Source organism: Indicator indicator, chromosome 5 (assembly GCF_027791375.1).
Source record: "Indicator indicator isolate 239-I01 chromosome 5, UM_Iind_1.1, whole genome shotgun sequence".
Taxonomy (NCBI): Eukaryota; Metazoa; Chordata; class Aves; order Piciformes; family Indicatoridae; genus Indicator; species Indicator indicator.
The window spans coordinates 31,908,555-31,932,740 of NC_072014.1; the positions used below are offsets into that span (position 1 = coordinate 31,908,555).

The window sequence follows — 24,186 nt, forward strand, 5'->3', positions numbered from 1 at the left end:
GTCAAGCAGTGTGGAACAACGGTCCAAATGCAACATGCTGCAGGAGTTGCCAGCTCTTGTATGAGTCCCAGAACAAGAGTTTATTCCATATGGATTAATGTTACAGTACTTCATTTGATTGTTTTTTTTTTTTTCCATGGAAAGTCAAGTATCCATTTATTGACCAGTACTCTGGCCTACATTCATCACCTTTGTTTTCACCTTTGTTTAAAGTGGGTATCATACACTGCATTTCTTACCCTGAATTGAAGCATGTAACAAAACATCTGTTTATAAAAATAGGAGAGGCAATCTTTGTCAACAGTCATCTAAGAGTATCTAAAGCAGACCTATGTAACAAAGGTTGGGATACAGATTTTACTATTATGTGATTACTACTTTAATGCTGTAAGTATGGTAAAGTTCTCTGAGTAGAATTGCAGTGAGTGGCCATGAAATATTAATAAATAGCACATACTTTGTGTAACTTCATATGAAACACTGAAAAAATCTCATCTAATGAGGCTTTAATTTTAAAAAAATTGGATTTTGATCTGCTTCCATTTTTAATAGATAAGTTGAAAACTCCTGACAAGAGGAGAGAGGATGTTAATGGAATTGTTTGCAGACTGTGAATGATACACATGCTAGAAAGCTACACTCCAATAATTAATCTTATTACAAGTTAGGTACAGATTCCTGGTCGAGAATATATTGCAGAAAAGCTCTTAGCAGACCAGCTGGCACACGGCTGTCAAACAGTTTTAAGGAATGTATTTGGGATTCTCTGCACAGAACATATAAGAGAGAAACTGATCAGAGAAAGGGAAGCATGAAGCAATGACTGAACTGCCAACACACCTGGTCCTGCTTTCTCATCCCCACAGTGACACCTCTGCCAAATATGTGTTGTCCCTGCAGGACAACTTTAACAAAATACTTTGATGCCTCATTTTGTGAAATAATTTGTGCTCTGTGGATGAAAAAAACACATGGTAAGCATAAAAGGGTTTTGCAGCAAAGAAACAGAATTGGGAAATAAGAATATGTGTATAGCTTTGTGTTTTGTACTTTGAACTTCTCACAAAAATATGCTTGGGATTTATAGTACAAAACAGACTCAAAGCCCAGGTGGTTTATATTGTGTGCAACCAAACTATGAAATAGCTTTGCTTGTCTGGAATAAAAAAAAAAAAAGAAATCACATATGCCATTTTTCCAGTCTTAGGTTTCTAGGCTTAATCGGTAATATTTGCTTGTTTATCATAGAATCATAGAATCAAGAAGGTTGGAAGAGACCCACATAAGACAAGCAGCTCCTCACACAACTCTCTCCTGCCTCTCTTCTGTGACTTGGTACCAGAGGACAGCTCAGGCAAAGCTGCTATAAGTTGCAAGGCATCTTGCAGCTATCATTTGGCCCATGCTGGCTGCTTGCACCCCAGCACTACACAAAGAAAGGATGCATCTCTGAGGCCAATTGCAGGTGCAGCACTCCGTGGCACCACCACTGTCCTGGGGACACTTGTGGTGTATTCTCTGTTCAGTGTGACAGAAATGTCAGCTGTTGTTTACTGGTCCATTAGCCTCAGTAGCATTGAGGCTCAGCAACGGACTGCAATTACAGGGCTCCTTGCTGAGCGAAATCCTAGCTGCTTACATACCTTTACTAGGATGTAGTACTATTTATTCTCTTAGCTTCTGTGTATTGAGGAAAAGATGTAGAAAGGGTGAAGATCACATTTTGGAATTTCCCAGGCTCATGTTGTCATTTTTTTTTTTTTTAGCTTTCCAGTAGACCCTGAACAGATTTTATGTAAATTTCAGTGCCAGTGTTATTGTAATAAGGAGCTACAAATGGATGGAGCTCATGCAGTTGATCTATTTTTAAAAAGAAAATTCTCTTTAACTCTCAGCATGTCATGTTTGCCTCTCTGCTTTTTCAGGAGGACCAGTTACATTTTGAAATGAAAACCTGAAAGACTGGAGAGTGCACACCATCAATATTTTATGGCCTGCACTGGAGGATTCTTAATCTAGTTACACTGATAATGCTTTCTCCCCACAGCAAAATAAACTTTAATTTATCCCTCCATCACGTTTTTGGACTTTCTTAAGATGCTTCCCATTTTGATCTGCTCTTTATGTGAAATCAGCCATCCCTGTTTTTCATTTTACACACAGAGCTTCTAAGAGGAGAGTACTTGCTGTAAAAAAATCCCAGAATTTTTTCTTCTTCCTCAAAATTCATTTATGTAAAAGTAAAATTTAATATCTGCCAGACTCAAATAACTAAGCTACACTTCAAAATAAATTGAATAGTAAAAATCCAATAATCCTATTTTACCAGTAGCATTACAAACATTTATTTTCTATCCAGCTGGAATGGACTTTGACAGATCTGCATGTGTTTAGCCACAGCAAGCACAAAGCAATACCTCTGCAGCTGTTTCATACTCATCTTGAAAATTTCTCTGTGCCTCTGTGACAGGAGAGGTAATTGGTTGTTCTTCTTTTCTGGCAGGTACTGGACTGGATTGAAAATCATGGGGAAGCCTTTCTAAGTAAACACACAGGAGTGGGGAAGTCTCTACACCGAGCACGCGCGCTGCAGAAAAGGCACGATGATTTTGAAGAGGTAGCACAGGTAAGGATCTGAATCACGGCAATCTGCTTCCTGGCTTGACTTTTGCTACTCCTCTACTAAGAAAAACGTTATTGCTATTGTGAGTCACACTGCTGTCTTCAAACATTTTGATCTTACCAGGATCCGTTCTCCCAGCTTTGAAATTTAGCACGCACACCACAGAGCATAGTAGCAGCACGACTTACAAACAGGAAATCAACACACTGGATCGATGGGAGGTCTCAAACCTCGTAAGAAATTGCAAGCAGTTCATCAGTCAGTAAGGCAAAGCGTTGGGACATAGAGAAGTATGTTTTTGAGCAATACAAAAATCAATTGTGACTCCTACAGTAGAAGTTGAGGAGAAAGCAGCAGCTTTCTAGTGAAAGCAGCAGCTAGTAAAGAAGCAGGAGAGATACTAGAGCGTGTTTGTAGTAAGGGCAACTACCCTTCCACTGTTTCTGAGAATAGTGTATTATGTGGATAGGGCTTTTGTTTGTTTTGGAGTGAAAGGCAGTTGTTACAGGTAGATATTTATTTATTTTCCTCACAGCAAGGTTTGTTCAGGAACACTGGTATGAAGCCAAAAGCTTATAACTTTTTCCTTGAAGCATGATCATAGTACATGCTCAAACATACATCCCATCTTTATTTAGAGAATGCAAAATAAAGAAAACATTTCATAAGTTCTTCCAGGGACCAAAGAGCTGGTTTGTTTCTTTTTTTTCTCCTTGATTTTGTTGTTGGGTTTTTTTGTGGGTTTGGTTTTCTTGTTTGTTTGCTTTAGTGTGTTTTGGTTGATTGGTTGGTTTGGTTTTGTAAAGTATCTTATAGGCAGAAATTATCCAGTCTCAGCTCTGACCATCAGACCAAGCTATAACATTTAGGGTTAGATTTGAAACACACCCTATCAGAAACTGATCTTTTGTAAAGGTATTTCTCATAAAATCCTAATTAATCTATGTAAAGTAGAAAGTGTCAAATTCTTTGTCTTCCCAAAGCAGGTTGTTGCTCAAATATTTCTCTAATAACAAAAATGTTATTAGACTTTGGATTTCTTTTTCTTGGTACCCTTCTCATGTGCCAGCCTAGTTTAGTTTAAGATACTTCAGTAATATGGACATACCTCTTTCACTGTACCCTCAGGGGAAATTGTTTCATTGTGTGGTGGCAGCTATTAGCTATGTTTAATTTTTTCCCTTTCCCTATATTTGATTTATATTTCTCTCAATCTTTCTTTCCCTCTTATTTACATAAAATCATAGAATCTTAGAATAGTTTTTGGTTGGAAGAGACCTTTAAAGGTCATCTAGTCCAACCCCTTTGCAGTAAACAGTGACATCTTCACCTAGGTGAGGTTGCTCAGAGCCCTGTCTAACCTGTCTTACCTATAATATAAATGCCAGAGGAGCAGATAAAGTAACAACCCTGAAATACCTGCAGAATGTTAGCGTGTTTTCTTCTATGTGCTTCTTAACCATGTTAATCATATTTGATTCTGCTTGCATGTGCTTATTTTACCAGTCCCTTAAATATCTTTTTTTCCTCCTTACCTCCTCTTTGAGTAGTACTTCACTGGAGGTGTAGGAAACAGGTGAGAAAAGACAGGGAAATAATATGGTCTTGGCAATAGAGAGGAGAGCAAGCTGTGTAACTGTCTGCACATGGAAATGAAAAGCTCACTTAGGGCTTGCTGTACTGGATGATGTCATTTTGGAGATACATCAGGGTTTAGGAACCTTACAGATGTGTAGCTGGCATGCATAGGTACCAGGGTAAGTCAGATAGAATTAAGAGAGAGTTATTAGACTTTGGAATGTGCTGCCCAGGGAGGTGGTGGAGCCACCATCCCTGGAGGTGTTCAAGAGGGGATTGGACATGGCACTTGGTGACATGGTTTAGTAGTCATGAGGTCTTGGGTGACAGGTTGGACTTTGATGATCCTTGAGGTCTTTTCCAACCTTTTTGATTCTGTGATTCTGTGATATCTGTGTGTGAATAACTTTAGACACATTTCCATTTACTTCATGAAGCCAAATTCAGAGCATGAATCTACCTCAATGACCACGTGTTGAAACCAAGGTGGGTGTTCTGGGAGGGGGATAGAATCTGATTCTTTTACATCTTATGTTTTAGCATCAATGAGTGTCTCATTGCTCTGCCTGGACAATTGTGAACAGTCATGCTCAGTTCTGCACTTCAGACATGAAGTTTATGGTGTCTCCTAATTAGAAATAACTGACACAAGTCAAACCTGGTTACTTTCCCCTCTGGTTTTGACAGGACTAGTTTCCTCTGGTGCATTCACACCAGAATAACATTGCTAATTTATCGGGCCTGTCTGCATTGTGACACTGGAATGTGGTGCTGGCAAATGGACATGGGGACATGCGCTGAGGGAAAGTGAAAGGAATCTCAGGCTTTATCTGAGGTCAAGGACTTGAAAATATAATACACTCTGCTTTGGAAAGAGTAATAGGAAGGGTAAGAGGGGAGGCCATAAATATATCACACCTGGAGTTCTCCTGCAGAAGCTTCTAGTGAGGTCGATTTTGTGGCTGGGAAATAAATCTCCTCCCCACTCTGATTATGAGCATTTTGTATTCCTCTCACTCCCTTCTTGATGCTTAACTCTTTAGAGTTTTTTGGTAATTATTTCAAACTTAAGCTTAATGATTTGTCACCTTTCTGAAGACTGAATATCATTGTCATAGCTAGGGTGGATAACCAGCTTATTCTCACTGTAGCCGTATACTAAAGCACAAGTGATAAAATCCTGAAACAAACTGATGAGTTTGCCCTTTCCCCTCATCAGAATGTTAACCACTGACATGAAGGACAATAGAGAGTTGTGTTTGCTTTTCTTGAAGGAAAAAACCCCACAAACAAACAACAAAAATAAAAAAGGGCAAAAATACCCAAACAGGGCAAAAGAAGGAAAATGTAGTACTGACATACCTGGTGAGATCAACAAGATAGCAATAACATTTGCTATTGGTAGTTCTCTGAAAAAAAAAAACAACAAACAAACAAACAAAAAACCCCCAACACTTAGCCTGCCATACAGTAAAAATTTATTCTCCAAAATTTACTTTTTGTAGTTTCTGCTATATTTATTCTTATCTCCTTTTGTTTCGGGAATGTATTTGCAAAGGTCAGGCTAGAAGCAATTTTGCTGAGTTTTCTTGGTATTTTCAGCAGTGGGCAAAACATTTATGTGAATGAATGCATGTGAAGAAAAGTAGTTTATCTGGGATTGCTGTGCCGAGAAATGCTCTGATTGACTGACCTGCCAAGGCACTAAATTGAGAGGTGGAATGTGCCCCCCCTATATCTCGTTAGAAACTCCACAGATTTATAAATCTGGATGTAATGATTCAATCAGGCATGGCCCAAATAGATCCCATTCCTGCATACAGCTGTGCTTGGAAATGTCAGTGATTTTAGAGCGCTGCATTGTGGGCAATAGGAAATATAATTTGGAGTCCCTCTTTCTCTCCTAACTGTTGTGGAGACAATACTCTGGCAAATTTTTGACTCTATTTATTCTACATGGAATGCACAGATGGAAAATGTGTGGATTTGTTTTACAAAGCCTGAGCCTGTGAGGTAGGTTGCTATCTGGTATATACCTGTGACTGTTTCTCAGCGAGTGCTGATACTGTTCATAGGCAGCCACCCTGAAAATGCCAGCCTTAGGCACAGTGCCTTCCACATAGTGAAACTGAATACTCAGGTATTGCTGCAGATATCAAGATACCACCAAAGAAATACCACTCTGGGTGTAGCTGCAGTGCTCCTGCAATGACAGCCTCTTTGCTTGCCTTCTATTACTTTGTGCAGGTCAGATAGCCATAGTTCAACCAATGATAACTATAAATGCAAACATAATTTAATTGTAGGCCCTCTAACTGTTCTTTGTTCAGGCTTTTACCCCAAAAAGCAAATGTGCCTTCCAACTGGAAAATTCTGTTAACCGACTTGCATTCCCAAAATCTCCCAACACTTCAACACTACTGAGTTGAGCCAGCACATAATGGAAACCCCTCTCCTATTCTCTGTATATGAAGAGAGAGGCCCGAGATCAGTCTTCTCTCTTCTAGTATTCCTGGCAGTCAAAGGTTAAGGACATCCTCCTTACAAAGAGCATCAATGGATTTGGACAGGTGCAGAATTAGGAAAGATACTGGGAGAACTGTTCCCTTGCACAGTGCTGCCACAGGGCTGAGTGGTTTTGCATGCGGAATGATGTGAAACAAACATTTCTGTAGACTTTCTGCATTTCTGTAGTCTTTCTTCATTTCTGAGTCTTTCCCTGAGACATGCTGTTAAGATCCCACTTTTCGGCATGTGAGGGCCCATCAATACGTGTTTCCACCTGCAGATGGCACTCGCAATGCACTGCAAGAGCCCTCGGCACTGCTGGTAAGCAGAGTTGATGTTCTAATCCAAGCTAACCAAACATTGTCTCCAAGTGAAATGAAGCAGAAGTGGAAGCTGGCTCACACGCTCTCCCCTTGGTGTTCTCCAAACCCTGCCAAAACCCACGTTGTTCAAGGTCACTCAGAAAAACAACCCTATTATTTTTCTTTTTTAAATGCAAAGCTGAGCAGTCTGTGCTTTAATGCAAGGTGGTGCTTGTCATTTGTGTTTATGGGATAGGCTTCTCTCGGATCTGCAGGGCTGCTTTCAGAGCTCTTGGGCCACATTATGCTCACAGCCACAACTGAGGGTTTGGGGTTTTTTTTATTATTATATACTAGCTGTGTGTGCATTTGCATGCAATAACTGGTGTATTTTTCATGGTAATCCAAAGGCTCTGATGTTTACAAGGTAAAATATCTTAACTCCAGCATGCAACAAGGCACAAATTCTGAACAGCCTTGGTTCACAATGTGTGGAGTTGTCTCTCATTAAAAAAGAAACCTCAGTAAGAAGGTTGACTGCAGGCTGAGTTGCAGCCATTAAAGTTTATGGGACTTTTCTGTATGTCCAATTCAAGCCCTTTGACTAAAACAGCCTTGATTCGGGTACATGGCTGCATCCTGTATTTCTGACATGGAAGGTTTTACAGGATCGATTTTGCCAAAGTATTTATGCAACAGAGTAGGCTATTCTTGAATTATTACAAAGAAGGAGAGACAAACAAAATGTGAGCAAAAATGCTGACCTTTGCAGTATGCCATTTGGGAAGCTGCTCAGTTTTCCTAGTTTTGTTATCTATGCTTGCATTCCTCCAAGACAGCTTTTGGAAGATGGTGATTAAACAGCTGAACATTGACTTTGAACTGTCAAAGTTAATCTTATGTGTACATATATGGTTCTTCTAAGATTCATCTCTTCTCAGTGAGGTAAATGTATTTTCTGCAAGGGAACGATTTCAGAGGAGACTTTGAAAGCCAAAGATCAGGGAATCCACTAGAAATCAAAGATCAGGGAATTTGTGCTTGTATTCAGCGTTCCTGTATAGAGTATTCCCTTCCTCCATTGTGCTGTTAATAAAATGCTGTCAGTTCAGAGTTGTCGAAAAGCACTTGGAGATAAGAACTTTAAGTGTAAATACATTGGAAAATATGATTATATTGTTTGTCATGTGAAATAGCCTGTTGATTCAGTAATAAATCCTGCAGGTATTTTGGTCTCACATAGTTTTACTTGAACTGCTTTAAAATTAAGTGAGGTAATGGAATAGCCAGGCCAAAGCTGAACTGCAAGCAGCTACTTGTTTGGCCTTCAGGATAAAAACCTAGTGCTTTCCCATACAAATTCCAGCTCTGTTGGATGTCATTGTTCTAAGGTTTGGCATGAAGTTCAAAACTGATGTAAACCAGCTAGGCATAAATTAGGAGCCTGTGCTGATAATGAGCACTTAGGAAGCATTGTCCCAGGGTAATTTTTTTTTTTTTTTTTTTACCATTATTATAATTACGGTGTTTTAAATTTTTGGGACCTACGTGGTTGTTGAAGGGAATAGCCTGCTGGGCATGCTGGGGTTTTCCCTTTGGGTTGGGTGACTAAAATCCTATGTGAGGCCAAACCAGGGAGAAAGCCATTAAACCTGGTAAGAACCATGCTTGAAGTAAGGAAAAGTAACTGCAGCTTCAATAATCTCATATCTTTTAAAAGAACAACAAAAATGTGAGAAAGGCAACAAAAAATTAGCCCTACTCTTATCTTCATCATCCTTTGCATGGTGATTAGCAAGCTCTTAAGCTATTATCTGCAGTTTCCTGTTCATTTCTTTAAATGTATTCACTTCATGTCCATTGGCAGCAGATTGTACAAGCATTTGTATTGTGGTGAAGGAACTTTGTTTTCCAGAACTCTTGGTTTCTTCTCCTGGCTGACAGCAGGCTGCATCTGGCAGTCACAGGCAGCAGAGAGAAACTGAACTGCCTTTATATGGGTTGTCTCTGAAGGTTATCTTGGGACTTCTGGATGTAAAAACTTCTAACAGCACAGTCTGAAGGGTCAGATACTTTACCATGGAAGCAATAGTATAACTTTTTTGCATGAAGTCCAGCAGCTTCTGGATAACTCAGGGCATAATGACATTTCAAGTGCAGAGAAACTGAAATTGTTCTGCACAGCCTGGGCCAGGGACCAGACAGGCTGGGAAAGGCTGAGTGGTGTTGCTGCTGTAATGCTATGGGGACTCAGCTGCCAGACCTGAGTCAGAAGCAGGCCGTGTCAGACATACTTTCCTTGAGGAAGTGTGATACTCTTCAGAGTATGCTGTGGATATCAGTGCTATGCTCCACTGCATGATGTAGACATACCCATGGAGACTTCATTAGTGAGGCCTGCTGAAAGAGCATTTTGGCTAATCTGAAAGCAATGTAGTTGAATCGGTGACTGTTCCATGATCTAGTGGTAAGGGGTAACCTGTTTTTAGAGGGACCCTGTAACAGCACACAAATATTCCTGGCAATCACATGAAGAGCTGTGCCTAGTATGCCATGTCTCTGAGTTTGCATTTCATTGTATTTCTCCTCAATCTCGAGGTGATTTTCTTTCCTTTTTCTTCTTTTCCAAAATCACATGACAGCTGGATCTTTTCATTAAACTGCCAGCAGCATGATTCACAACCTAAACAGTCCCTATAAAATCTCAAGGCTTGGCAACACAATGCATTTCTGACAACTGCCAGGAGCTAACTTGCTATCACTGGTTTATTTGGGTAGGTTTATTTTTGTGTCTTTAAAATAGGTTCCTTTAATTTGCCTATAAATGCATGATACTGTTCCAATGGCAGACTGGGAGATGATGATGTTATTTTTTAAAATTTATTTTTTAAAATGTATTTTTAACTCTAGAGGTTCTGGAAAATGGAATTTCTATTCTCTGGTGAATTTTTGAATCAGAAGAGACAGCCAGAATTTCCTACAGAAACTAAAAAATCCTAGAATTATTTTTTTTTAAGGCCCTAAATTTCTTAAGGAGAACTTTGGAACACTAATATGTTACATAACATGCAAACTAAAACCATATTTAATATGGTACTGGTGTCTGAGCTGAATAAACATACATCTGAAACACAAGGGGTGTTTCCCACTGACAATTTCTGTGGAACATATCCACATAGATGAAGCATCACTCTTTTAACTGACCTGTGTATGTTAATGAAAACCATTGTCAACTACAGGTTTTTGATCCTCTGTGATAATTTTTCTTTGTAGTCTTGTTATTGGCAGGTCAGTAGGTTATCAAACTACCTATTGATTCAGGAAGATTAATTGCAGCAACCTCATTTGTAATGGTGGTGGACTAGTGCTTTTCAATTCAATGTCTTGTAGCTATTGATGGGGGGGGAGTGGGGGGGCTGATGAGTAGAGAAGTGACAGTATGAACCTGATCAGAGTTTTTAATTTCTGATTTTGTGACAGGGCAGTAGAAGGAGCTGCCCAGGGCTGTATTGTGTCCTGTGGGCCAGCCAGTGGTGTGTCTAGGAGAACAGCGCAACATTAGCCACAACTGTATTGTGACATGTCAAGTCACAAATATGCTGCTTTGCAGACATTTGGTAAAGGAAATTTCATGTGCACTAACCTAATATCAGAGAGATTTGTATTCCAAAAGAGCAAAATAATTTTCAAGGAAAGATTTTAGGTATTCATTACCATTGTGCAGATGTTCTGGGAATAGACTAACTGGGTCCAGCTGATCACTCTGCTGCACAAGATTTAGAACAAATCACACTTCCATTTTCATAGAAATTGCTAATAATTAACTTGTGCTAAAGAATGGAGAACTCAGTTCAACAGCTCTATCTACACTACAGAGAAGTTACTTGGCATGGTGGTTGTCCCTCTCTCCTTTTCTTATTGCACAGTCCCTAATTATCAAGATGAAGGATGTCCTCTTATTCCCACATGAGGCATTAGAATTGTCAAAAACATGAGCCTATTGCAAATATTTTTATGGATTATATGGAAATAAAAAGTATTTAACATTTTATAGCATATAAATCTATTTTAAAACTTATTTCCCTGGGATAGAGTTCACGTCTTCGTTTTCCCCCATATAGAAACAGGGCAGCATCAGTGGATTTATAGGGGTCTTTTGTAATTAGATGTGTGTGAACAGGGACAAAAATCCTAGTATGTATATAAATAATTCACTTGTTGATTGATTGCATGTAATCCAGCCATTAATATTGCCCTTGGTAACTGAGGTATGTGAGGTCTGGCATTGTGTAACCAGCCCCAAGAAAGCACTGGTTTGTGTCACTATGGAAATGGCAAATAATTTGAGGCATTTAGGCATCTTTGTTTAGCATCTGGTTCAGACCACTACTATATGCAAACATGCAGGTTCCTCCTCTTTGCTGAAGAGAATTCTAAGACTGACATGAGAAAAGCAAACAGAATCGACCTTCCCATGTCATTGCACTTACATGGAAGCTTGTTTGGGGAGAAAGAAATTGCAGGATTTGTGAGAAGTCAGGAGCTGAGACAGGAGGTGTTTCTGAACTGCCAGTGAGTATGTGCACGTTTGTCTAGCATGATTGCCTGTGTTAGTATGCAGTCAGTACTACAGACATCACGTGCCCCAAAATAATGACATTGTCTCCTATTAGCGTTATTACTAATATTCATTATTATTACATCACTATTAATAACATTTTGTTCAATGCATAAGGTGCTTGTTTGTGGCTTTTTTTCTGTGCAGTGTAGATACTTTCTGACATTAGTGAGGTCACAGCTATGCAGCAAATGGAGAGCAGAGCCTGCTTTTGCCTCCCCTGGAGTAGTATTGGGGCTCATTGCAGAAGTGCACAGCATAAAACTGCATTTGTGACTCATTAAGATCAGGGAATGGAAAGTGCAGCCTTCACATTAAATGTGTCAACCTGAGAGCTGAAGCAAATGCATTGAGTGTTTGGTGCAATGAAGGGGGTTTCTGCATGGAGAGGAGAGATGCCTGAGAGCGTGAAATTTTGGCAGCTGGCTCCTAGTTGTTTTGCCTGTGGCCAGGATTTATATTGATGATCAGAACTTGGATTCATCAGCACCCACACAAAGTTGAGTGCAGGAAGTACTTGAAATGTGCAACCTTCCATGGCAGGGCTGAGAGGCCTGGTACAAATTCAGTGTTCCTTTCTGTAGGTCTTCTGGGGTTTTAGGCTTAAGTGTTCCCTAGTGGAATACTTTCTAAACTCACAAGTGGATATTTGCTCCCACACAAAAGTGGCTCAATCAAATACTGCCCGGTCAGAAACGCGTTCAAAGCATTCCTCCTTTCTTAAAAGTAACCATTTCTGACTCGTTTCACAGGGTGGCAAGCTGTCCCTCCCAGCTCGAGGCCCTTGCCTGAAGGATTCGAGGTTTAATCTGTGCCAAAGTGTAGTTTGTCAGCGCACACCGAGTGATGAGCTCCTTTCCCACTTTGCTCCTCTGTCAAGCACTGAAAACCAAATGAGGGAGAAGAAGCCTCACAGCAGAGCCATGGCTGTGCAGCCACGCTGAAATACCAAGCTACACACCAGTGTGTGCTCCCCCTTGGGACTGGTAACTGGGTCACTAGGTCATTTAACTACTGTGGCTTTAGTTTTCATGTAGTCACATGTAAATGTGGGGCAGGAAAAAAAGAAGGTACTTCAGAGCACAGAGCAGAAACTGATTGTGTGCTAGGACAGGAACATAAAATAAGGAGATTATTTAGGGATGAGAATGGTGAAGGGAGTGTGAAGTGCTGCTTGGACCTGCTGGGCATTCCTGCAAGGGGTGGGGGCAGATGCCCAAATCTACTGCTTGGGACTTGGCACAAAGCTGGGACTTTGGAATAGCAGGGAAAAAGAGATCAAAGGACAACTCAAAGAGAATTTCTCTGTTCTTTTTTTTTGTCTCATATTATGTCCAGTCTTGTCCTTTGTGGGCCTGATTTGGGATTTTTGGAGAAAGGGGGATTACATAGGGATTTGGAAGTATTTGGCAACATTAAATAAAGAATACACTAGAAAGCTTGGAGGATTTTTTTATAGAGGCAGTATCTCATATGCCTGCAATATCCTCAGAGTTCTACTCCATGCCAAAAATCAGTATATTTTATAGCAAAGATTTCTGATGGGAATACTGTTCTGTACCAGATCTCTCATTGTAAGTCATTATTCACATATTTTTATCTCAAATTATGTGTGGCCACCTAATAAGAGCCAGGAATAAGAAAACGTTATCTTTCTAAATCTTTGTTGTGATTACAGACAACCTGAATTGAATTTCACACAGTAGAAAACATTTTTAAAATGCACTCCCTATGAATGCTTTCAGACCAACATGAAAAATGTTCATTCCTGTCTGGAAATTTTCTAAAGTATAATAATAAGTCTGGTGTAAAAATAAATACAGAAAAGCTTTATTGCTTCCAGAGTAGTGAAAACCTCTTTTGTTTTTCCTCATTATAAATATGCAATACATCTCACTAGCTGTTACAGAAGGTTTTGATCTTTTAAAGTTGTAGGAAAGACAAAGCCCCTTGTCCGTTTTGCTTTGGTGGCACCTGTGAAGAGCTAATTTGATGGGTGAGCTGTACAGACAGTTCACATGTCAGGAAAATAACAGTGGTTTAATATGGATTTATAAATCTAATAAGATTTGGAGAATGGTTTCTACTCATTTGGAACAAATTCCAATGTGTAAACCATATCAGAGAGCTGAATTGATGTTGACAGTGAGTAGACTCTGAATCCAAAGGGACCATCTTGCTGAACCTGCTCCTAAGAACTCTGTGCTGGAAAGGAGATGAAGTAAAAAGTTGCTTCAAGTTTAATTGAAGATAGGGAGGATGCTTTATTCTTGTAGACAGCAGGGGGGCATTCACCATCACAGAATGTTAGGGGTTGGAAGGGACCTCGAAAGATCATCCAGTCCAACCCCCCTGCCAGAGCAGGATCACCTAGAGCAGATCACACAGGAAGGCATCCAGGCAGGTTTTGAATATCTCCAGAGAAGGAGATTCCACAACCCCGCTGGGCAGCCTGTTCCAGTCTTCTGTCACCCTCACAGTGAAAAAATTTTTCCTTATGTTTACATGGAACTTTCTATGCCTCAACTTCCACCCATTGCCTCTTGATCTGTCGTTGGGCATCACTGGGGAAAGCCATCAAATTATCTGAAGTTGAGAAACCTCCTTCTGCCAAATGAAAATGTTCAAGTTGTCAACAAAACAGAAACTTTGGTGGTTTATTCACCTTGTGGGTTTTGTGTTTGTTTGGTTGGGTTTTTTTTGACTCTGCTAGGCAGTGTACTGAAACGTGAGGTTTATTCTAGATGGAAAGACCACTTTTTAAGTGTTTATTTGCTATAAGTTAAACTTACCTGGAAAAGTAGAAGGGATCTAGGAGAACACCAAAGGTCTACCTGCTTCCCTCTGAGTTTAGAGGGAGTATAAATAGTGCTAGCACATGGCCCCAGCTCAGCTGCACCACATGATGCCCTCATTGAGAGCACCTGCTGCACCACTCCTGCCTGGATCAGCACGTGTATCTGATGAAATGCAATGTGTCAGGGAGGTAGCCTGTGTTTGAAACATGCAGCAGCAAAAATTTCCTTAAATCCTGAGGCAGCAGTAGTGCACTGATCTTGCTGAAAGGCTGTGGCATATCTTCCTCTGTATTTAGTTTGTCAAACATCCAGTTGCTTGCCAGAGATGGCCTTTAAATTATGACAAAATAGAGTTTGCTCCATGACTCAAGGTTCTGTGATGCATTTGTGGTAGACATACCTGTTTGCATCATCCTGTGTTCCATTTTTGTCACATATTACCAGACAGAAAGTAAGTATGATTGTTACATGATGTATATCCAGTATATGGAGTACATGTTGTGCTCCAGACTTCCTGGTCTCTGTATTTGGTTGTGTAGGAATTCTTAAGCTGAAAGCTCTGGAGAACCTGGGTCAAAGTTTTGCTGAATTTTCTTCTGTTAAATGTTACCTCATTCTATAAAGTCTCATGTCACTCAGAATGCACTTCAAGAAAGGTGTTACAACCTGTCTCTACATTAATGGATACAAAGACATAGCTGGGTTGGGGTAGTGGCTTTGGGGGAAATGGGGAGAAGAAAGGCTTTGCTGTCTTATAGAAAGAAGGTTTCATAAAACCCCAGACATTAGAAACAAAGCTAGGCAGCTTACAGAATTCACATCCTTAGAGGTTTATTTCTTCTTCTGTTTTCAAGGCAGCAGCATTGCCAGTTGGTACTGAATTTTCCCAGTGCTACTGACAGACCAAAGCCTTTTAATACTGTTGTCACTATGTCTTTGAAATCTTCAAACTGTGAGCATGATATTAAACCCAGAATGCCTAATGTTACTTCAGGAGACAGGTAGGACTTGACAAAGCTGTTGTGGTTGCACTTCTGCCTGTGGGGCTCAGAAAAGATGTGAGCTGAGCTGAGACAGGAAAAAAATACTGTGCCCTCCCAGATTGCTGTTCACCTCTGAGCTGTCACACATTTGTTTCTCCACTCACCTTTCCCCCTACCATAAAGAAGTTGCAGTGCTTTGCTGTGAACTATCTGAGCATGTTGATGATGTTTATCATTTGAGAAGCTTTCAAAATGCTACATTTCCCTCCTGACAGTTTGCCTTCTTGTGTTCCTTTGTAATTCTCACAGAAGAAAGTGTTTTCCTCACCTTTTCTGAGTTTCAAAGGCTTAGGTGCTTTACAGTCACTTGAGCAGCTGTCATTCATACACTCTGCTACTCACCCAATTATCAAATAAATGTGCAGTGGTAATACAGGTTTACTGGTATGCTCACTGTACTGCATAATACTAAGCAATACCAAATTATAGTTTGCCTTAATTTTTTGCCTTAAAAACATTTTGGTTTCATGTTTGATACCAGAACTACTATATAATGGCATCTTTGTTGTGTTGTCTTCATTGTTCTGATCTCCTTGCTGTTGCTCACTTTCATGTGCTTGTTCCTGTGCAAAGATGTTCTCCAAGAGAAGGGAACAAGCTCTTTTCATGGATATTACCAAGGATCAAATGCTAGGATAAAACCTGGACAATAAGCATCAGTTTTAGATACCTTCCCTAATTCTGCTAGATCCTTGTACAGTTCATAAAACATTGAAAATACTGAAACAGCAAAAGGAGTATTTCATCATCTTATTTTAATATGCTGTTTAGATATGCTTCTCCGAGAAGGGCAGTAGGGTGACAGAAAAAATAATATATTTCTATAATCACAAAATGAGCCTACATATCAAGTAGATACTGTTTCTATTTAGGGTGCCTTAAGGTCCAAATTGAAATATAACTGCTGGCTTTGAAGGGCTGTGGCACCACCTAAATTAATACCACTAAGTTTCTTCAATGCAGTCTTCAAAAATTCTTTCTATGGATGGTTCTTTAGTTTGTAAACATTGTTGTTTGTTCCTGGGGCAATGCTGCTTTCTCAGCTGACAGCCTTGGGAAACACACCCAAGGCCTCCTGCCTGGAAGTGTTGAGGGTCAATCTGGACAAGGCTTTGAGCAACCTGATCTAGTGGCAGGTGTTCATCCCTTGGATTGAACTAGATGTTCTTTAAGGTCATTTTTTACCCAAACCATTCTATGATTCTAGGTTCTGTGATTTGCTTTGTGGAACTAAAGCTTCATTTTTGTTCCAGAGGGTTGCTCTTCCAATTCCTATGTGGAATTTTGCAGATCAAAACTTCTTAAATCACATCTCACAAAATATTCAAGTGCATGTATTTCTGGTAGCTTTTTCAAGGACGTGTATCAGAAACTAGTGCAATCCTGCAATGGTATTTCCTCCTTAGAACATGAAGTGTGCAGATTGCTTCCATGGAAAGGGTAGGGCCATTGACTTATCTCATACTACTTGAGTGCTTTAGCAGTTTATTTCATAGAGGAAATTGCACACATATACTAATTAAAACAAGGAAGAAAGGGGGAAGTTTGCCAGGCTCTAGGTGAAACCTGTGGTGGGTGTAGTCTTTCTGCCTAGAAAAAGAATGAAATCCCTTGTCTTCCCTCTTGCAACAAAAAAATAATTAATCTTGTAACATTAAAAAAAGTAAATCTAATCAGAAGTTTAAAAAGTCTAGATCTTTGCCAAACATGCTCTTGAGCATTCTGATTTAGAAGAAAAAACATCTCTGGTGGCATTCAGTCCTTACACAGATGGCATACTTTAGCTGTGACAGAAAAATTCAGAGCTGACCACACTGAGCAAAAGAGGTTAACTTGCTCTTTGTATGTTTGGGATGTGCACACACATATGCATTCATGTGTCTTTAAATATTACTATTGGATGTGATGTGTGATGTTAGGTGGGATTTAAACATTTCACTGTGTATTTCAGTGGCATTCCATTGAGTTAATTAGTGTAATTGAACTGGTGTGACAAAGTATACCATAGGTGACTTTTTTTTTTTTAATCTAAAGTAAGGCCTCAATATGAAATAGCACAAAGAAGAATTCTTTAGCTGGTGTATTTCCAGCTGGTAATTCTAATCTTATTTATTAGTTTGAAGGTCTAAGGCAGCTTTTAAACAATTTTGCTGAGGTTTCAGTGTTTGAATATAATGTGTGTCACTCTTTTAAATTAAAATAATAAATTAATCTCTTTTTCTATGTGAACTCTGAGGGAAAATCATAAATAAAAGATAATGATACATGGAAAAGTATCTGGTTCTTGGTGATTGTTAGTGAAGATGCTGTGTCATATTTACCTTGTTATTCCTGGGAAGTGTTTATTTCTCATTCCTACTGAAAAATTCCTTGTGCTTATATAATTCGTTGAAGTTGTAGAATTACTGGAAGTGTAAAGTGTATATATGGCCTCTTAAGCCATTGCAAGTCAGAGGAAACTTCACGTTGACCAACCTGTGGATGTTGTTCAGCTGAGCTAAGCTTCATATCAGAATCATGGAATGGTTTGTGTTGGAAAAAACCTTTAAAGGTCATGTTAATTCAGTCCCTCTTCATCTAGGTCAGAGCCCCTTCCAACCTGACCTGGAATGATTCCAGGGATGAGGCTTCTACCACCTCTCTGGGCAACCTGTGCCAGTGTTTCTCCACTCTCAATGCAGAAAATTTCTTCCTTATATCTAGTCTAAGTCTTCCTTCTTTTGGTTTAAAACCATTACCCCTTGTCTTACTGCAAAAGGCTCTGCTAAAAATTCTGTTCCCATCTTTCTTAGATGCCGCCTTTAAGTATTAAAAAGCCACTCCAAGATCTCCCCAGAAAATGTCAGCAGGGAAAGTAACAATGGAACACAGATGCTTAGCCAGAACATTTCTGAAGGAAACAAATTTAAGATGTAAATGAGCTATGGTCCCACAATGAGAGATGAGAGGCATTAAGACTTTTCAACCCCATGTACCAGCTGTACCAGGAACTGGAAGAGAGGTTTTCTACGCAGTGCTGGTCTGCCGAAGCACAGGTGACATTCCAGGCACTTGGATTTGTAGACTGTAGTTTCCAAAAGATGCAGTTCTGATAATGGTAATAATTTCATTGAATTTGTCAAGTAGTTGATATTTGGACTCATACAACCTTGCAGTCACAAACTTACCTGAGGCCTTCATTTGTTAAATTACTTAAATGGACATGATGTATTCACGTAATGATAGGAGTGTTCTTACATGTTTATAAAAAAATTAATACAACGGACTGTAATGTTTGAATAACTCATAGCTCAGGAAAGATAGTGGAAGGAGAACTGGGTCAGAATTATGACAAGAAAAACTTAAGATGATTTGCCATATTTAAAGAAAGAACAGTCTGCAGATGGTGATGATGGAAACTTCATTAACCTGGATTTTTTTTTTCAAATGGTCTGAAAAAGTTTCCATTCTTGTGTACAGTAGGGAACAATCCTGTACTGAAAGAGCAAGTGGTTGCATGACCTCAGGGAGATGTTCTGCCTTTAACTTGTGTAATTGTGATTCCTGGCAAGTCTGTTTTGAGTTAGAGCAATAGAGCACAAGTAAGAATATAGGCCTTGATTTGATTATGTGAAATTCAAACTGAATAAAATCACATCTTACATTAGATCATCATATGCACTTAGCCTTTGCCCTTCTTAAGGGAGGAGGAATTTTGACAAAGATGGATGCTTCCTTAAACCCCAGATTTATTTATCAAATAAATGCTTCATTATGGTCACTCATTTTAACTTAAGAATATTAAGTTACTAAAGATATAATTCTTCACAAAAGCTTAACTGTGAGATCACTCAACCTAAACAAAAAAAAAAAAGGAGCTATTTTTACAAAGTGGCTTGAGCAAAGAATCTGATAGCAGTAACTGAGCTTCGTTAATTAAGCATAACCATAGCTTACAATGATTGAAAAGAAGTGAAGAATCAGCTCCACATTTATAATTTTGTGAACATGAATCATGCTGTAAGTTCTGTGGGGAGGAATGCTACCTTCTATCTATTTGCAGAACAGGGGTCTGAGCCCTCTGGAGTTCTCTTTTTAGGTCTTTGCCATTTTTTATCTTCTCCTGCGATCTTTAGTAAATGGCTAGGAAACTGACCCACATCTCACTGAAGTCAGTAAGATCATTTTTACCGTTTTCAGTGAGAGATGGATCAGGCTTTGAATGTTGTCTTGACACCCCATCTTCGCAGCAGGAGTAATAATACTGAGATTTCATCTTTGGTGCTGAAGAGTCAAGTCACAACTCTAAAGAACATAAAGGAAATCTCCCATCAGAGAAAGCCTAGTAAGTTTCCTAAGCTTCAGCCTGCAGGCATAAGATGGGATTCACATCACTAGTCTTTAGTCAGGAAGATCAGATCCAATCTAGTCACTACTCACTGGCCTCTAGAGGAACCTTTGGCTTGAATTGCCTTTCAGAGCCCCAGAACTTAATCAGTACAGAATATGGCAGACCAGTGCTGCCTTGCTCCCCTTCGACATATTTAAACATCTGCCTGGGAAGTGCAGTGTCTAGGGTATGCAGTTTGTGTTTAATGCAATAGTATATCTGATCCCCTGCCCTGTTTTCCTTCCTCACGCTGCCTCTGATGTATACACTTAGACATTGTTCTCTGGCTGTGTGGTTCACAAAACATTGTGTCTCATTATATCTCTCAGATATAACAAACAGCTGTAAAATACTGTGGGGAGATTGCTCTGGAAAAGAAAAAAATGCCCATATTTAGGGCATGAATTCTTCCCCAAACTACCATTAGACACAGCAATTTTCAATGTAATCTGCCTTAGAAACATGCAGCAATAAACCAGCTACAAGAGTAGTTGCTTGGAGTAGAGGGGAAAACACGTGGAATCATTTTCTGAAAACACACTCAATTCAAAGCTAGAATGATGCACTACTGCTTTAAAAACATGGAGTAGGGTCAGTGAAAACACAGATAGACATGTTTCCTGATTTTTAATTTAAGAAGGATGTGAAGATACCTGAATGAGTCCAGGGGAGGGCAACAAAGCTGGTGAAAGTGCTGGAAGGTGTGTCCTGTGAGGAGCAGCTGACGACCTCTGATTTTGACTGGTTTGGAGAAAAGGAGACTGAAGGACACCACCACTGTTCTCAGCAGCTTCCTGAGGAGGAGACGTGGAGAGGAAAGTGCTGATCTCTTTTCCCTGGGATGCAGTGAGAGGATGAGGGGGAATGATTCAAAGCTGTGCCAGAGGAGGTTCAGAATGGACATTAGGAAGCATTTCTTTACTGAGAGGGTGGTCAGACACTGGAAGAGGCTTCTTAGGAAAGTATCAATGTTCTCAGGGTTTAAAAGCCATTTGGGCAATCCATTTAACCACATGCTTTAACTTTTGGTCAGGCCTGCATGAGTCAGGCAGCTGGATTAGATGATGGTGGTAGGTCCTTTGCAACTGAAATTGTCTGTTGTATCCTATTATAACTTGTTTCTAAGTGACTAAGATATTAGAGTTCTTTAGGTTGCAATATATATCATAAACAAGAAAGGCAAAATATTTCTATTCTGCTGCCTCTAATGTTATACTGATCCAAGACTTAACTGATGTTTGTGCAGAATTTTTATTTAATTTATTTATTTTTAATTGGGAAAAAATACCAAATACTTTCAAACCACAGCTGAGGCCCTTTGGTTGGTCTGTACTAAGCAGTGCAAAGCTATTTTCTGTGTAACAGATGAGGCCAAGCACAAACCATATGCATGTCTGATGTTGAGAATCAGTACAAATCCAACTCTGGGTTAAAAAGGTTTGGAGTGAACAGTTGATGAAACACTTCTCTAGTACAAAGATTAGCAACAAAATAATGTTTGCTTCAATTTTAGGGAAATATCTTAGGCAGTCTGCTGAAAGAGCTGTGTTTGGGTAATGCATTTCCAATACACAGATGGCTTCATATGTGTTGACCTGGAGATAGGGTGGAATCTCAGCTATCTAGATCTGGAGATGGAAATGGGTCCTGACATTTTGGCACTTGTTGGTGTGAAATGCCAAAAAAAAAAAGCATGGTAAACATAACAGGCAAATTTTATATCAGCTTCTTCATGAGATGTTTTTTTCAACTTGCTACAGAATATCAAACTGTTAACAATTAATGAAGCAAAGATACAAGGAATCCTGTTAGTAAATATTGCTGTGAGATAAGACAATCACCTGCTGTTCTGAATTGTGGTAGGAGCTATTGTATAGGTGTTATTAGTCAATTTAATTTTCATCATTGTGTTTCTCTTTTGTTATTTGCAAGAAACAGAGGAGATCTGAAAGCCTCCTGGTTCCATCTAAAAATTAACTCCGAAAGCATATATTACAGCCACTTCCACTGTGAAACCTAAAGGGTGCAATTTAATTTTCTCGTGTTTCCAGATTTCATGATTGAAATAGGTGATTATGCAAAGATTAGTACACTGAGATTGCTAAAAGATTTGAGATGGAAGTTGATTTTGTGCTTGAAGAGGTGCAGAAGAATGCAGTGCCAGCTAGAAAATCACTGAGAATTCCAAGGGTTTGCACATGACAGTTTGCTCAGGGGTTAATGCAATGCTGGGAAAAACTGCCACGCAACCCTAAAATGTCAGAGAGCATATAATTTGGTAACTCATAGATTATTTTTCTGTGGAACTTGTGCTATTATTGATGATAGGAACTAATTTCCATGGATACAGAGGAGAGACTTCTTCATGGGCTCTCCTCCCCACTGGAGGGATTAGCCATTTTTCATGACACCTTCCTCAAGGTGCCACAAAAAGCCTTCCACGGGTCTGTGGTTTGCAGAAAAGGGGTCAGCCATGATTGTTGTTCTAGTAGCAAAAAAAAAAATCCTTCTGAGGTTGCATTAGCTCTTACTTTCTTCCAAAGTTTTGAATCTTGATGCTAGTTTGGAGAGGCAGCTAGATCCTGTGTTCCCGGTAGATTCTGTCAGATCTCAGAAGGAACAGGAATCAGAGATAACCTGTCCTTGCTATGGGTAGTAGGACAAGGAGGCATAGTATGTGTTTCTTGTGCATAACACATTTATTGAAACATGTCCAAAATCAGGTGACTCAGGGAAGCACCACTGCATGCTGACAGTTCAGGGGTATCACCATGTGTACCTACTTCCACAGCCAGACAGAAAATCCCCTTGGCCTTTGGAGAACATTGTGCAATACAAAGAGACTGCTGCAGGACCACCACATCTTTTGCTGTCTGTGCAGCGTGGCCAGAGCCTCTGTTGAGGCCAATCTACATTCCCCACCCCCCGAAAAAATCTAGGGCTTATACTACACCCTTTTCACTATGCTGTGTATTTGTAAGTGATCATTGTATTAGTGAACTCACCTCATCTGAATGTAACTGTGTAGTGCATGTGTGGGAGTCAGAAACTTGTTATGATTTTCAGCAGAGATGAACATAAGTGTGTAAGGGTTAATGCAGCAAAGCTGTATTCATACCATATTAAAAAAAAAAGTGTTTATTTCCCAAATTTGTGCCATAAGCAGAGAGTGAATGCATTTAAAAATATATTAAATATTGTAATAAAAGCAGGGAACAGCCTTCTCCCCAGAAAGCTGGACTGGTGTTTGAGCTGTTGTAGTGGTAATGTCTGAAAGTCCCCAGAGTGGAGCAGACTTTGAAAAATAGTGCTAGCTTTGGCATTTGCTCCAAATACTATTGGAAGAGGATCATTCAGAAGAGATGCTGTTAAGTGAAACTGGACCCTACTTCAGATCATATTATATGGAACATTTGTAACATATTCTCAGCTAAAGGGGTTTTAAAAAAATGATTATTAAAACACAACATTTTGCTGCTGTTAACAACCTAACCATTATAGCAATGGCCTGAAAATGAGGGAATAAAAATTTACTATTGGTAACAAAACTGTCTAGAATATGTTCTTCACAGACCAATAGGAAAAATGCAAATACTATATGTTTATAGTCAGCCCTCAGAAACTGGGTAAATGAACAGTTAATGATCTGTTTTCTTTCTATGTTTTGTAACTGGAAATATTTTCCAGCATTAAACACTTGGAGACCGGTGTTCCATCTTTGTATTGAATATTTTCTCAAGCAACATACATTGACTACAGCAGGATATTATCTAAGTAAGAACAACAGAGCTTGATTTGTGGCTTTTATGTTTGACAGTGTTCCTTTAATGCCCAGAATTACATGTGTGTCTGGAGGGTTTAAAAGTACTTTGTGTATATGCATGAAGTTAATGCATTTTTAAACTGAGGAGGATTCACAGCAAGATTTTGAAAAGGAAAGTCCTACAATTCTGCTTCTGTTGATGAGGAGGTGAAAATTCCCAGTGGGAGCAGTCTTAGGCCAATGCTGAACACTTCTGAAGATCTCACCCAGTACTGTACAGACCCTCAAGCTGCTATCTTTGTCTTTTCTTATTTTTGCTAAGTATTAAACTTTGCAGAGCAATTGGCTCAGATTGAGTGAAGAAAGCTTTTCTATGACAGCAGGGGCTGGCTATGTTTAATTAGCTAGACATATCTGACTAAACCATAGCTCCATGGCTATGGAGAAGATGACTGCACTATTTTTCCATTTCTGCTGTTATTTATGAGACTTGTGTATCAGTTCAGTGCTGTGTTCCAGAAACATGAAAGAGGGTGTGAAAGAATGGGCAGGTAGTTTGAAGGCTGAGGAAGTTTGATGGAATT

At 39.5% G+C, this 24,186-nt stretch overlaps 1 protein-coding gene across 1 annotated transcript in view; it reads left to right on the forward strand.

Annotated features, from left to right (window-relative positions):
- The window catches only part of KALRN (kalirin RhoGEF kinase), a 507,955-nt gene that overhangs the window by 265,176 nt on the left and 218,593 nt on the right, over positions 1-24,186 (forward strand). The window contains exon 10 of the mRNA XM_054381250.1: positions 2,504-2,626. Within this exon, the coding sequence (XP_054237225.1) occupies positions 2,504-2,626 (123 nt within the window). The remainder of the gene's footprint in view (positions 1-2,503; positions 2,627-24,186) is intronic.